The 17377-nt window shown below is 37.9% G+C and overlaps 1 protein-coding gene across 1 annotated transcript in view; it reads right to left on the reverse strand.

Moving 5' to 3' along the window:
* Nucleotides 1-533: 533 nt before the first annotated feature.
* inhbaa (inhibin subunit beta Aa) overlaps nt 534-17377 on the reverse strand; it is a 30109-nt gene continuing 13265 nt past the window's right edge. Inside the window, exon 2 of the mRNA XM_023289603.3 lies at nt 534-4141. Within this exon, the coding sequence (XP_023145371.2) occupies nt 3342-4141 (800 nt within the window). The 3' untranslated portion in view covers nt 534-3341. The remainder of the gene's footprint in view (nt 4142-17377) is intronic.

Consider the following 17377-nt stretch of genomic DNA (forward strand, 5'->3'; position numbering starts at 1 on the left):
CTAGTAGAATATGTTATGAAATCTGCCTTAGTATGTTATGTAATAATAATAGTAATAGTAATGTCGTAGTATGTTCTATAAACATTATAGTATGTTCTATAAACATTACGGTATGTTATAAAAATGTTACAGCATGTTCTATAAATGTCATAGCATGTTATATAAACGTTATAGTATGTTCTATAAATGTAATGTTCTATAAATGTAATATTTTCTATAAATGTTATAGTATGTTCTATAAATGCTATATGTTCTATAAACATTATAGTATTGTCTATAAACGTTAGTGTGTTCTATAAATGTTATAGTATGTTATAAAAATGTTATAATATACTCTATAAATGTTAGATTATGTTCTATAAATGTTATAGTATGTTCTATAAACGTGATGCTGTGGTTTTACTGGTTTCCATGGAGATCAAACTGGGCTGAATGTGGAACTAAGATGAGTTTAATGCTCCTGGTCTAATCGTTCCGTGCTTTTTCTGATTTAAATGGAATAAAGTGAGCAGGAAAAGGACCAATGAGGCGCGTTTCTTTGTGTACATCCTTTAAACTTTAATGGTGAAGCAGAAAACAAAAAATACAGTAAAATAAATTAGATTAGAAAAATGCCACAAGCACATTGGATTTGTACAACAAAGCAATGCAACAGACTGGAGTCTTGGTTCCATATATACAGAATAAAAAATAGACTTTTTATTCTTTGTCCACTTCGTTCAGTCTCGTTTTTTTTTCGTCTTGACAAAAAGAACAGAATCGGAACAAACACAACCACTTCTTTTAGTCATTTTTTTTAGGCTTTTTTTTCTGCACTGACGTTTTGTTTGTACACGGTCCAGAAGAACCCCGACGACCCAAAGAAAGAAAAGCACAAATGAACCATGTGGCGGCGGCCGACCGTCCAGACTTTGGGCGAAAAAACCGACGGAAAACAAGCAGAACCCAACGTCCGTTTCCTCCCAGAAACACGGCGCTGAGCAGTAAAGCATTGTGGGAAATGGAGTCATGGATGAGAGAAAAAAACACCACAAGTGAAGGAGAAACTAAACAAAGCTACGAAGTGAAACGTCCACATTTTACAGACTTTGTTCTGAATCTGCTGCAGTTTTTACACCAATCAGGCTGGAGGAAGCGAATCCGGTCGACTCTTAGTCCTAAAGCGAACTAAAGGTTTGTTTCCGTTTTACCAAAAGACCGAGAGAATTTACTGCAGCGACGTCGACATTTTAAAACAAGTTTCAGAAAGAGTCAAAAACGGCCTCAAATGGACGGAAAAACCATCCAGAAACCAGCCGGCAGGTTTAAAAGTCACTTTATCTTTTAGAAAAATCTCCAAGCAACTCGTTAATCAGCCAGAAACACAAAGAATTGGTGGCTTTCCTGCTGCTCATCTCGTCTCTTCATCCGAAATATTTTAAAATTCACCAAAAATAAACGTTTTCCTGGAACCACATTCTGCGAAAAACAAAAAAATTGCAAAATCTTTATAAATTAACCAAAAATAAACCTTTTGCTAGAATCAGACTTTTTGCAAAACTAAAAAAAATCTACTAAATCTTAAAAAAAATCACCAAAAATAAACCATCTGCTGGAATCTGATTCTGCAAAAAAACCAAAAATTCTGCAAAATTTTAAACAATTAACCAAGAATAAACCTTTTGCTAGAATCAGATTGAGGAAAAACAAAAAAATTGTGAAATCTTTATAAAATAACCAGAAATAAACCTTTTGCTAAAATCAGCTTCTGTGAAGAAAAAAAGCGAAAATTTCAAAATTAACTAGAAATAAATCGTTTGCTAGAATCAGATTCTGTAAAAAAAAATATAAAAATTGAAAAATTGAAAAAAATTAACCAAAAATGAACCTTTTGCTAAAGATTTTCAGATTTCTTGCAAAACAAAAATCTACATCTTAAAATTCACCAAAAATAAACCATCTGCTGAAAATAGATTCTATGTAAAAACAAAAATTCAGCAAAATTAAAATAAAAAAAAAAAAAAAAAAAATATAAACTGTTTGCTCGAACCAGACTCTGGAAAACAAAAAATTTTGTGAAAAACATTTTTTTGGTTCCGATTCCAGCTAAATGCTTATTTTTAGAAAACATTCAAACGAGATCATTTGAAGTTCAGATTTGTGGCTGATGATGTTTTTTAAACCCGCTGATTTAGTTAAAGGTCGTTTTAATGTCAACGTAAAGTTAGTTTAAGGGTATTTTAATTACATTTTTAAGCGAGAAACGTCACCTAAAATACTTTTAATCTCGATTTATTGAAGAATTAAAGTGAGGCGGCTCAGATTTCATTATTTAGGCTGATTAACGAGGACCTTGTCCTTCCTCTAAGTGCTTTTTGTTCAGATGCAGCTTTAGAACAACGTGCCGTTTGTATCCGAGCTAACTGTTAGCGTCCCTACAGATGTGGACAGAATCCTGATGTTTGACTCTTAGCGCAGGTTTTCAGTTATATTTGTGTTTTTCTAGGCCTCAGTTTGAGACACACTTTATCTGTTGGATTTCTTGAAACCAACACAGAAAAATGTGGGGTTTTTTTTACGCTTGAATCTTGTTTTTCTTCTCTTCAGTCTCTGTAGAACCTGCTGCCTGACGGACAGCCGGCTCGGCCAATCAGAAGGTGTTTTAGTGGGCGTGAGCTCATCCAGGTGTTTTCTCACTATTAGTGCAAAACAACATTTGTAACGTTAAAAAAACAACAATAATATTAATATACTGACAATAATAATTAGAACATCAACATGGTAACCATGGCAACGAAAAGAAGTGTTTGGTTCCAGCAGCCGCCAACTTGTTTCTTTCAAGTATCTCTCCACACACACACACACACACACACACACACACACACACACACACACACACACACACACACACACACACACACACACACACACACACACACACACTCTCTCTCTATAACACACACACACACACACACACACACACACACACACACAGTCTTTCTTCGTCGGACATTTTAAAGTAAACAGTTGGAACGAACAGAGTAAAGTGGGTAAAGGTTGTAATATGTGAAACAAGTTGCATAGTTTTAGAGTTTCGTGTTCGTAGTTTTTTTTAGTTTTTTTCAGGCACCTCGTTGATGCTCGGCGGTGCATGAACGTCTCAGCCTCATAAATATGACTCGCTCCCTCCGTTTGTAACAAAAATATATTAGATATTCTTTTTTTCTCTCTTTTTTCTTATCGCAGTGGAGACTGAGTTCCGCCGGAGTCGACTTTTAGTCCCAGACAGCGACTCGGACCGGAGGCTTGGCGGACAGTTGGACCAACTCCGGTTCCCCTCGGCCGCCGAGTCCCGGGCCGCTTTACGAGCAGCCGCACTCCTCCACGATCATGTTCTGGATGTCCTTCTTGATGATCTTCTGCTCCTCGTTGTAGTACAGCATGGACATGGCCCGTAGCCGGGTGGGAACGCAGCAGGACCGCAGGTTCTGGAAGGGGCTGTAGCCCCTCATGCGGTAGTGGCTGATGACGGTGGAGTGGAAGGACAGCGTGGAGCCGGTGATGCTCGCCACGTGGGAGGGGCACTCACCCTCGCAGTAGTTGGCGTGGTAACCGGGCGGCGCGATGATCCAGTCGTTCCAGCCGATGTCCTTGAAGTTGACGTAGAACTGCCGCTTGCAGCAGACCCGGACCTTCCCGTCGCACTCCAGGCCTCGCTTCTGGCGCCGCCGCGAGTCTCCGTCGCCCTGCCGCACCACGGCCATGAGGAAGGGCCGGTGGGACTGCTCCCGCTGGCCGCCGCGCTGCGACGCCTCCGACACCAGGACCAGCGTGGCGCCGGTGTCGGCGCAGAGGTCGCAGGTCACCCTGAGGCCCAGCGTGGAGCCGCCGGCCTCCAGCAGCGTCTGGACTGACGCCGACACCGGGAAGGAATGCCAGCCGCTGCGCCGGGTGTCCACCGTCTTCTCCGCCAGCGGGGCCTCGTCCTGCGGCGGCCGGCCAGCGGTCGGACGGTGCTGGTGGAACAGACGGATGGTGACTTTGGCTCGGCTCCGGTTGGACTTGGACAGACGGAGGAAGAGCCAGACGTTGGCCTGCTCCACCAGAGAAAGATCACCACCATCTTTAGACAAGACGAAGTTCACCACACCTGGAACCTCACCTGAGGAGACACAGACACCAGGTTAGAACCACACCAGAACAACAGAACATCAAAGCATCAGAACAACAGAACATCAGAACATCAGCAGAACATCAGATTCTTCTGTGGATCAGTCGGAGTGTCAGAACCAGAACAAACTGTGGACCAGAGTTTCCTCCAAAGTCCTGTTTGTCCAGATAAGTTCAGTTTCATGTCTTTAGGAGGAAAGAAACCAGAAAAAGTTCCGTCTGAAGAAGATGAAACCAGTCGAACCACAAAAGGTTTTTGACCCAGCACCAGAACCAGACCCAGAACCAGACCCAGAACCAGACCAGTTTCCTAGAAGGTCCGGGTCCTCGGCGGGTTCCATAAATGTGGGTCTGTCGCTGGTGGGCGATTGTTGGTGAATGGTGTGTGGAGGCGAGGATAAAAACTAGAAGCTCTGTTCATTCATGGTTTCTCAGTGACGCCTCTAAAGGACGGAAATAAAAGACCTTTAACAGCTCTCTGCTGTTTCACAGTTTGTTTTCACAGATATTTGAACACTAAATGTTGGAAAAGAACAAAATACGCATTCATGATGGCATTTACAAGTTTTTACTGCTAAATTCTCAGACTTTTTTGTGATTTAGGTCGATACAATCTGAGAAAATCTGTCAGTTTTTTAAAACTGTTTTTGAGACGTTAATTTGCAGATTTTTTTTACAGTTAACCCATAAATGAAAACATTTTTGCCTGTGATTTTACTATTCATTATCTGTAATATAACAAATGCTGTGAAACTGTGCAAAATAACAACAGAATGTTGGAGAAATTGGAGTTAAAATGTTTAAAAAAGGCAGATTTCCGACAGTGCAGAGGATCAGGTCCAGCTGCTTATTAGAACAACAGACGTGATTTCCAGCCTCACCGTAAATTAATTCTGACGCTGCTGCTCTTCTGCTGAATCATGTTAACTTTCAAAACCAAACGAGTAATTATCTGCCACTGCATTCTGTGTTCAACCAGGGCTGCAAACATCACGTTACCTGTACGTGGAAACGCCAAAATTAAACAACAAGTTGGTCCAAAATCCAGATTATTGTTAAATATCAGTAAAAATCCAGTTTCAATCTCCAAATACTCAGTTTAGGCCCCCAGAAATGGATTTAAATCAACAAATACCCAGTCGAAACCATTAAATATTAAGTTTAGATCATCAAACAATTGATTTAGACAACCAACAACCATGCAATGCCCAGTCTATACCATCAGATATTTTGTTCAGATCATTAAATGTTACTATATCTCCAAATTCAATCATCAGATACTCAGTTTAGGTCATTAAAAACAGAGTTAGACCAACAAACACCAAGTTGAAACCCTAAATTATTAAGTTTAGGTAATCAAATAATTGATTTAGAAAACCAACAATAATCCAATGCCCAGTTTATACCATTAAATGTTTTGTTTAGAGTATTAAATCTAACTATACATCCAGTTTCAATCAGCAAATACTCAGTTTAGGCCATTAAAAACAGAGTTAGACCAACAAATACCGAGTTGAAGCCACTCAATACCACTATGTATCTACTTTCACTCATCAAATATTTAGCTCAGACCACTAATTACAATTACATATCCAGTTTTAACCATCAAACACTAAAACTTTAGACTGCCAAAGACCCAGTTTAGGCTGTTTAATGTTGTATATACCATTATATATCGAGTCTACACCATTAGAAACCATGATAAATCAAGTGTATACTTGCTTGTGTATACTTATATACAAATATTTTGTTCAGACCATTAAATGTCACTATATATCCAGTTTTAACCATCAAACACACAGTTTATGTCGTCAAAAATGGATTTAAACCAACAAACACCTAGTCCAGTACCTCTATATATATCTACTTTCACTCATCAAACATTTAGTTTAGACCATTAATTATGATTACATATCCAGTTTTAACCATCAGATACTAATTTCAGACTGTAAAAAACTAAGTTGGACTGCCAAAAACCCAGTTTAGGCTGTTTAATGTTGTCATATACCATTATATATTGAGTTTCTACCATTAAAAATCATGATAAATGAAGTTTATACCTTTAAATATTTTTGTTCAGACCATTAAATGTCACTATAGATCCAGTTGTAACCATCAAATACACAGTTTAGCCCATCAAACATAAATATAGGCCACCTAAAACACAAGCTACACCACCAAATACTCAGTTTAGACCATTAAGTACCATTATACATCCAGTTTACAATGTCAAATAACTTTAGACCATTCAATTCCACTTTACAGCTAATTTCAGACGTCATATACTCAGTTCAGGCCACCAAATACCATTACATATCCAGTTTCAACCATTAAACATTAAGTTTAGACTATCAAAAAAATTATTTAGACCACCAACAACTAGCCAATGCCCAGTTCATACATTTAAATATTTTGTTTAGACCATTAAATGTAACTATACATCCAATTTCAATCATCAAATACTCAGTTTAGGCTGTCAAAAACAGAGTTAGACGATCAAACAGCAATGGTGACCATTAACTACCATTAAACATCCAGCTTATACCAATAAACATGTTAAGGCCATCAAATTCAACTACACATCCCATTTCAACCATCAAATACCCTGTTTACACTATCAATAATGGATTTAACACAAAAAAAGGCCAGTTTAGATGATTAAATGTGATTATATATCCAGTTTCAACCAAATTCAACTGTCAAATACTCAGTTTACGCTGTCAACAATTGGATTTGGACTACAAAAAACAACAATTTAGAACTCACAAAATACCCAGTTTAGATGATTAAATGCTCAGCTTAGACTATTAAATACCATCAAACATTCAGTTTCAAGCAGCAAATACCAATTTTAGACAATCAAAAACCATTGTAGACCACCAAATGCTCAGTTTAGACCTTCAAAGAAAGACTTCACAGCTCAATCTGAATCTGTATTTTTTGCAGGAAAAAGCAGAAATTCCCCGACAGATTCACTAAACTTTCAGGTGGAGATACGCCGAGTCTTTGGGTGTTTCTGGTATTTGACCGTGAGCTCTGACTGGAAGGCCTTGAATGCATCACGGAGGAATCCAGATGCTCATCTTAAACACTGTTGCTTATTAAACCAGAAGAATTCCAGCAATGTTCACCGTCATGAGCGGAAAACAGGAAAAGACACCCCCCCCCCCCCCCCCAAAAAAAAAAGAAGAAATACGAGCGTCTGCTGAGATTCTCCTCCAGGGGATCGAGTGCACAAGAGGCCAAAACAGGACATGAAGTGGATCAGAAGTTTGGTTGAGTCCTGTCCAGTGGAGCAACAGAGCAGGTGAGAAACAACAAGTTCCAGCAGCTCATTTACACTCAGAGACAACAAGTGTGTTTCCTGGAGTCTGTCCGACCTCTGCAAGTCTTCAGCTCACAGCTCATCACCTCCCTGTAATCCCCCTCCATTTACACAAGACTGATCCTTACAAACTCTCGTCTCGACAACTCATAAAAGCTGATTTCTGGGCCAGCGGGCGGTGAGGGAGGAGAGCACATGTCCTCTAGAGTTACATCCCTCCTCTTCACCGAGGGAATCAGGGAGCTGCAGCCTTAAGGTGCTTCTCAGGCTCACGTTTTCCCACCAAACTGTTACATGAGGCCCATCTTTAAACCTTAAAAAAAAGCTCAACTGGAACACTTAAAGTTCAACCAAAGCTTTACACCATGAAATTTTCATTTTATTCCATCAAAACCCGCATTAAGTCTGGTTTAAACCACCAGAAACAGCATTCAAGGACCTAAAAATGTTCATTTAGACCATCAACAACCTTTATTCAGCCAGTCCAGAGCATCCAATACCAAGTTAATAAACGATCAAATACCACTACAAGAACCAGTGCCAACCAGCAAATACTCAGTTCACACCATCAAATGTTCCGTTTACACTATTAAATATCAATATGCATCCAGTTTCAACCATTTAACATGAAGCTGTGACTGTGAGTAAAGACCATCAAATGCCGATCTTAGACTGTCAGCCATTAACTTTACACCACTAAAATCCATCTTTTATCCAGCCTAGACCGACAAAAACCTAGTTTATACCATCAAATATGAAAGAACATAACATTTCAACCATCAAATGTTAAGTTTAGACCATTAGAAACAGACCTACACTAATAAAAACCCGGTTTAGACCCTCAGAACCACCTGTAGGCCATCAAAACCCATCGTATATTCAATTTAGACCATCAGAAATACAGTTCGACTATTAAAAGACCTTTTAAGGCACCAAACATCTAGTTTAGATTGTCAGACACCATCATACAACCAGTCTACCCCATCTAATACTCAGCATAGATCATAAGAACAGAGTTTAAACTATCAAATACCCACTTCAGACCATTAAATACCAACAAAGGTCCAGTTTCAACCATCCTACGACCAGTGTGGGAGGTCTGATACCTAATTTAGACCATCAACTACAGCATTAGACCACCTAAATCCCAGTTTAGACCATCAAATGCTCTGATTAGACTATTAAATCCCAGGATACATTCAGTTTCAGGCACAAAATATTACATTTAGATCATCAGAAAAGAAGTTTGACTGTCAGAAATCCAGTTCAGACCAACAAACAGCCAGTTTTAGAAGAAAACATGTCCGGTGGGCTACACTAGAACTGTTGGAATCTTTCACAGAATCAAAAATCTTTCATCAGCCGTTCACGTCTGACACTTCAGTTTGACTCTCTGACGCAGAAATGGGAAACGATAAACTGACATTTGAGTCGAACATCGTCATTGGCAGCAGCCTCCAGACATTCCCCAACTCCCCCACCGGCCCCGGGGACGTATTATGACTTTGATTTGATTTATCAGACGTAGCGGCCAGCAGAGCTAAACAACAGATCCTGCCAGCGTGCGACACAAACACAGAGTGGTATGTTGTTGAAAGGACGGCTGGTTGATGATAAATCTTATTAAATCCTCCGTAATCCCCCTTAAACACACACACAGCGGAGAAACACATCTACTGAGCAGAGCTTCAAGAGATTAAGTCGTGTTATCAGACACCTCAAAGTTCAGACTGAATCCACAGAATACAGAGGACCAGAACCCAATCAGAACCCAACCGGAAGACAACCGGAACACACCTGGAACCCAAGCAGAACACAATCAGAACACAACCAGAACACAACCAGAACCCAATCAGAACACAATCAGAACACAACCAGAACACAACCAGAACACAACCAGAACCCAATCAGAACACAACCAGAACACAACCGGAACACAACCAGAACCCAACCGGGACACAACCAGAACCCAACCGGAACACAACCAGAACCCAACCAGAACCCAACCGGAACACACCTGGAACCCAAACAGAACACAATCAGAACCCAACCAGAACCCAATCAGAACCCAATTAGAACACAACCAGAACACAACCGGAACACAACCAGAACCCAATCGGAGCCCAACCAGAACACAACTGGAACACAACCAGAACCCAATCGGAACCCAACCAGAACACAACTGGAACACAACCAGAACCCAATCGGAACCCAACCAGAACACAACTGGGACACAACCAGAACCCAACCGGAACACAACCAGAACCCAACCAGAACCCAATCAGAACCCAACCAGAACACAACCAGAACCCAATCAGAACCCAACTAAAACCCAACCAGAACCCAACCAGAACCGCTTCATCAGGACATTTCTTCTTTTCTCACATCAAAGCAATCTGGAATTTTAACAAGGTTGCTTCAAAGATGAGTTACCAACTGCCCCAGGGCCCCAAAAGCCCCAAGGTGGGGCAAACATGTTTTCTAAGAAACCCAGTTTAGACCATCAAATATCAACAAACATCAAGTTTCAGCCACCAAACCCACGTTTAGACCCACAAAGGAGTCAGACCGCTGAGAACCCAGTTAAAACCATCAAATACTCAGTTTAAGCCATTAAATACCCAGTTTAGACCAATAAACACCCAGTTTAGACCAATAAATACCCAGTATAGACCAATACATACCCAGTATAGACTAATAATTACCCAGTATAGACCAATAAATACCCAGTGTAGACCAATAAATACCCAGTGTAGACCAATAAATACCCAGTTTAGACCAATAAACACCCAGTTTAGACCAATAAATACCCAGTTTAGACCAATAAATATCCAGTTTAGACCAATAAATATCCAGTTTAGACCAATAAATATCCAGTTTAGACCAATAAATATCCAGTTTAGACCAATAATTACCAAGTTTAGACTAATAATTACCCAGTATAGACCAATAAATACCCAGTGTAGACCAATAAATACCCAGTTTAGACCAATAAATACCCAGTTTAGACCAATAAATACCCAGTGTAGACCAATAAATACCCAGTTTAGACCAATAAACACCCAGTTTAGACCAATAAATACCCAGTTTAGACCAATAAATATCCAGTTTAGACCAATAAATATCCAGTTTAGACCAATAATTACCCAGTTTAGACCAATAAATACCCAGTTTAGACCAATAAATATTCAGTTTAGACCAATAAATACCCAGTTTAGATCAATAAATACCCAGTTTAGACCAATAAATATACAGTTTAGATGAATAAACACCCAGTTTAGATCATCAAATACCCAGTAAAAGTCATCAAATATCCAGTTTAGACCAGTAAACACCCAGTTTAGACTCATAAATATCCAGCTTACTCCAATAAATATCCAGGTTGAATCAATAAATACCCAGTTTAGACCAGTATATACCAGTAAACATCCAGCAACCAAACCTAAGTGTAGACCATCAAAAAGGAGTTAGACTACCAAGAATCCAGTTTAAACCATGAAAACCCAGTTTAGACCTCAAGCAAGCATAAGTTATGGCAACTGGACTAACCTCGTGTGAGTCGAAAACGTTTCACCTCTCATCCACCAGTTTAGACCATTAAATATGACTATACATTCAATTTATACAACAAAAAGTGAGCCAGACCATCAGAAACCCAGTTTAAACCATCACATATCATCATGGACCTCCACCAACCAGCCATGTGTTTCTCTGTTACGGTTATTTTCTCAGAACTTCACACAAATAAAAACAGCCAATAAAAGAAGCTTTTAAGAGGATGTTTAAAACACTCCTTCACATGTTTTCATTGGACTTTTACTGGTTATTCTACTTCTTCTGTGGTTTGAATTCAGTCTTATTTGCATTTTAAGGTTATTTCTCTTGTTCTTGACAGTTTTACCAGAAAAGAAATGCTCCTCTGATTTCATATTGGCTTTCTGTTGCATCGTATGACGGGATAAATCATAATTAATGCATAAATAAGACTTATCACAGCTGATGTTTATGAAGCTCCACCTCAAACCAGCCTCAGCAAATTACAATTAGACGAATATCACAAAGAATTAGATCCACAGAGTTGAAACCAAAGCCAGGGAATGCCAGAAAGATGTAGACATTTTAAGGTTTGTTTTGGACTCCACAGCCATGAAAGCTCATGAAGCTACTGAGGATCTTCAGCTCAGGCTGTTGAGGAAAACAGAACAGCAGAAACCTTAGCAGAGTTCCGACCAGGTCTAGATTTATGAGTTGCTGATGAGGTGAAAATGAAGCAGCTGTAAAACACACAACTCGCTTCCAGTTAGTCTGTTGTGGAATCTGCACCTCGTCCAGTGTCCACAGACCTCAAAGTCCCACAATTACCCCACTAAGTCTCAAAAACCTGAATACTAACCAACTAAAGTTATAAAAACCTGGATATTAACGACCAAAAGTCTCAAAAACCTCAATATTAACCAACACAAGTTTTAAAAACCTGGATATTAACACAGAATATAGGCCAAAACTTGGATATTTACCAACAAAAGTTTTAAAAAACCTGGATATTGATGCAGAAAGTAGTCAAAAACCTGGATATTAATGTACAAAGGGTCAAAAATATTCATATTAACACACAAAAACTTCAATGACCTGAAAAACAACACACAAAAATGCCCAAAAATTGGATAACTATGAATGAAAGTGTCAATAATCTGGATATAAATGTAAAAAAGTGTCAAAACACTAAATATTAACAAAGAAAAAAGTCAATAATCTGCATTTTAATGCACAAAAATGCTGAAAATCTGGATATCAACGTATGAAAGTGTAAAAAACATAAATATTGACACACAAAAATGTCAATAATCTGGATATTAACGTTTAAAAAAGGGTCAAAATGCTAAATATTGCAAAGAAAAAATTCAACATTCGGGGTATTAACACATAAAAGTGTCAAAAACCTAAATATTAACGTACAAAAGTGTCTATAATCTTAATATTAAGGTAAAAAAGTGTCAAAATGCAAAACATCAACAATAAAAAAAGTCATTAATCTGGATAATAATGCATAAAAGTGTTAATAGTGTGAATATTAACACTCAATGGTGTAAAAAACCTGGATATTAACTCAGCAAAGTTAAAAACCTAAATATTAATGTACAAGTATCAATAATCTGGATATAAATGTAAAAAAGTGTCAAAAAGCAAAATATTAACAAAGAAAAAAGTCAATAATCTGGACGTTAACACACAAAAATGCTCAAAATCTGGATATTAATGCATGAAGTATCATAAACAGGATACTAAGACAGAAAAGTGTGAATAACGTGGATCTTTAGTGACGTTCAAGTGTCTATAAACCAGATATTCAGTCTGGACACGACTGTGCTGTTTATGTAAATGTGCGTGTTTGTTTACAGCGGCTCTGAGTGTGTTTTTCTCTCCTACAACCTGCTGCAGCTCCTGTCAGGAGGACGAGCCGAGGAGGAGGCTGGAGGTGAGACAGATGTGACAGATGTGGAGGATCAGGAGACGTTGTGCTTCCTGCTGCTTCATCTAAAGCGCCATCGCTTCACATTAAAGGATTCAGTTTTAACCCCGCGCTGTAAAGTTCTCCACAAAAACATTCAGAACGTCCTGAATGCCAGAAATACCAGGACGTCCTCCGTCCGGCCTACATCTGGTCTCATTCTGCAGCTTTTCCTGCACGAGACACATCAGTCTGAAGGCAGAAACGAGCTGCCGGAAAAACCTGAATATTAATGCAGAAACTTGCCGCTGACGGCTCCTCACTGCAGACGGAAACACCAGAGTTCAGGACGCAACGCTGTGACAGAGCAGAGCAGCACCCTATGGTCAAAAACACGAAGATTCATAAACAAAAGGGGCAAAAATCTGCAGAAAAATGAAAAAAACTCAGGTATTAAAGCACAAAAGTGTCCAAAACCTGGATATTGATGCAGACAATAGTCAAAAACCACAATATTAATGCAGAAAATAGTCAAAAGCCTGGATATTAATGCAGAAAATAGTCAAAAACCTGAATATTAATGCAGAAAATAGTCAAAAACCTGAATATTAATGCAGAAAATAGTCAAAAACTTGGATATTCATGCAGAAAAGTGGTCAAAAACCTGAATATTAATGCAGAAAATAGTCAAAAACCTGAATATTAATGCAGAAAATAGTCAAAAACTTGGATATTCATGCAGAAAAGTGGTCAAAAACCTGAATATTAATTAAAAAAATAGTCAAAAAATAAATATTAATGCAGAAAATAGTCAAAAACCTGGATATCAATGCAGAAAATTGTCAAAAACCTGAATATCAATGCAGAAAATTGTCAAAAACCTGGATATCAATGCAGAAAATTGTCAAAAACCTGGATATTAATGCAGAAAATTGCCAAAAACCTGAATGTTAATGCACAAAATAGTCAAAAACCTGGATATTCATGCAGAAAACTGGACAAAAACCTGAATATTAATTCAAAAAAATAGTCAAAAAAATAAATATTAATGCAGAAAATAGTGAAAAACCTGGATATCAATGCAGAAAATAGTCAAAAACCTGAATATTAAAACAGAAAATAGTCAAAAACTTGGATATTCATGCAGAAAATTGTCAAAAACCTGAATGTTAATACATAACATAGTCAAAAACCTGGATATTCATGCAGAAAACTGGACAAAAACCTGAATATTAATTCAAAAAATAGTCAAAAAAATAAATATTAATGCAGAAAATAGTCAAAAACCTGGATATCAATGCAGAAAATTGTCAAAAACCTGGATATTAATGCAGAAAATTGCCAAAAACATGAATGTTAATGCACAAAATAGTCAAAAACCTAAATATTAATGTACAAAATGGTCAAAAATCTGTCTGTTAATGCAGAAAATAGTCACCAACTCAGATATTAACCAACAACAGTGTCAAAAACCTGGTTATTGATGCACAATATAGTAAAAAGCCTGGGTATTAACGGAGAAAACAGTCAAAAACTAAAATATTAATGCACAAAAGGGTCAAAAACCTGGATATTAATGCACCACATAGTTAAAAACCTAAACATTAATGCACAAGTGTCAAAAATCTAAATATTAACTCAAAAAATAGTCAAAAGCCTAATAATAACATAGAAAATAGGAAAAAACCTGGATATTAAGGCATAGTATAGTGAAAAATTGGGATATTAACGTGCAAAAGCGGCAAAAACTCGGTTATCAATGCACCATATCATCAAAAACCTGGCTATTAATGTACAAAAATGCTAAAAATATACATATGAATGGGTAAAAGCCCACAAAATGTGTCAATAACCAAAAACCTAAATATTAACCAAAAAAAGTTTTTAAAAACACCAAAGTGTCAAAAACGCAGAAAGTAGTCAAAAACTTAGATATTTCGGCACTAAATAGGCAAAACTCTGGATATTGACGTACATAAGTGTCACAAACCAAACATGTGTGGGTTCTGGACTGGTTAATGTTGGCTTCAGGGACAACTGGTCTGTTTTTATTCCTTTTTTAATCCATGGAGGCTACAAAGAGCTGAGGACACCTGGCAGGTGCAGCGACCAATCAGAGCTCAGATCAATGCAGCGACCAATCACAGCTCAGATCAATGCAGCGACCAATCACAGCTCAGATCAGCGCCCTGCGGACTGTGCTGTGGTTTTAAAGCTGGTGTTTACGTTTATTTCTTCGTTTTACTGCGGTTGCCTGCTGAAACGCTGCTGTGTCTCTTAAAAATGATGCTTCTGCTGCACTCACTGCTTTTTCCAAATAAAAAATGAAGACCACTGGCACCGTTCTGCACATAATAGTACAATCTGGAGAACGTCAAGACCAGAGAGCCTCAAAATCAGCACACAACACTGTAAAAACCCCAGATTAGAATGCATGAAAGTGTCAAAAACCTAAAAATAATCACAGAAAAGTGTCAAAAACCTGAAAATAATCACAGAAAAGTGTCAAAAACCTGAAAATAATCACATAAAAGTGTCAAAAACCCAAAAATAATCACAGAAAAGTGTCAAAAACCCAAAAAATTAATGCACAAAAGTATCAAACCCTCAAACATAAACACACAAAAGGGTCAAAAACCTGAAAATAAACGCACTGAAGTGTCAAAAACCTAAAAAATAAACACACAAAAATGTAAAAAGCCTGGACATTAACATACCAAAGTGTCAAAAACTTGGATTTTACCGCACAAAACTTAAAAAAAATTAGATATTAACCTACAAAAGCATGAAAATAAAGGCACAAAAGTGTAAAAAACCTGGATCTGAACGCACTAAAGTGTCACTGAGTTCAGTTTTAACAGTCGATCCAGAGAACGTGTTTGTCGTTTGTGTTGTTTATATTTGTGTTGTTTATGTTTGTGTCATTTGTCTTTGTGTTGTTTGTGTTTCTGTTGTTTGCGTTGTTTATGCTTGTGTTGTTTATGTTTGTGTTTATGTTGTTTGTATTGTGTGTGTTGTCCATGTATCTGTTGTTTATGTCGTTTGTGTTGTTTGTTGTTTGTGTTGTTTATGTTGTCTATATTCGTGTTGTTCCTGCTGACAGTCAGGAGAAGTGAACGGAGTGAAAGTGGTGACGGAGGGTTCCAGTTAGAACCAAATTAAAGTTCTCGAAACGAGCCCAGCGGTGAGAAGCTGCTCAAACTGAAAACCAAAGCAGACGTCAGACTTCAGCTGTGATTCTGTTTTTCATTTTCAGGCTTCGTCTATAAATCAGACTCTCTGGTGACAAAAAAAATTAAAACGTCTGTCTGTCTGACCAATCAAGACGAGACGAATCCAGAGTTCACAAACTACAACCCAGCAGCAGCTTCAGGAAGAAATCGGTCTGATTCAAACCTCCGAAGACCAAAAACTCAGCAGCAGCTTCGACAAGAAAATTCTCTTTTTATACAAACGACACAAAAACACTAAAAACACAAAAAGTGATTAGACTTCCAATGTTCCACATTAGTAAAAATCATCAAAATACTTGTCTCATTACAAAAGTCTCTAAAAGAGACGCAAAAACCACACAGATGAAACAAAAAAAAACAAAAATAACAAAAGTGAGACACAAAGAGGTAAAACTGCACAGTCAGGAAAAATGAGCCTAAAATTAGGAAAAATGAGCCTAAAATTAGGAAAAATGAGCCTAAAATGAGGAAAAATTAGCTCAAAGTGAGGAAAAATGAGCTCGAAGTGAGGAGAAATGAGCCTAAAATGAGGAAAAATTAGCCTAAAGTGAGAAAAAAATGAGCCTAAAATTCAGGAAAATAAGCCTGAAGTGAGGAAAAATGAGACTAAAATTAGGAAAAATGAGCCTCAAGTGAGGAAAAGTTATAAAGTGAGAAAAAATTTGCCTAAAATGAGGAAAAATGAGCCTGAAGTGAGGAAAACTTAGCCTAAAGTGAGAAAAAATGAGCCTAAAATGAGGAAAAATGAGCCTAAAATGAGGAAAATGAGCATAAAATGAGGAAAAATGAGCCTAAAGTGAGGAGAAATGAGCCTAAAGTGAGGAAAAACGAGCCTAAAGTGAGGAAAAATTATCCTAAAGTGAGGAAAATGAGCCTAAAGTGAGGAAAAATGAGCTCAAAGTGAGGAATAATAAGACTAGAATGAGGAGAAATGAGCCTAAAGTGAGGAAAAATGAGCTCAAAGTGAGGAAAAATTAGCCTAAAGTGAGAAAAAATTAGCCTAAAATGAGGAAAAATTGTCCTAAAGTGAGGAGAAATGAGCCTAAAGTGAGGAAAAATTATCCTAAAGTGAGGAAAATGAGCCTAAAGTGAGGAAAAATGAGCCTAAAATGAGGAAAAATGAGCCCAAAATGAGGAAAATTGAGCCTAAAATGAGGAAAAATGAGCCTAAAATGAGGAAAAATGAGCCTAAAGTGAGGAAAAATGATCCTAAAGTAAGAA

The sequence above is a fragment of the Amphiprion ocellaris genome, chromosome 22, assembly GCF_022539595.1.
Source record: "Amphiprion ocellaris isolate individual 3 ecotype Okinawa chromosome 22, ASM2253959v1, whole genome shotgun sequence".
In the NCBI taxonomy this organism is placed as follows: Eukaryota; Metazoa; Chordata; class Actinopteri; family Pomacentridae; genus Amphiprion; species Amphiprion ocellaris.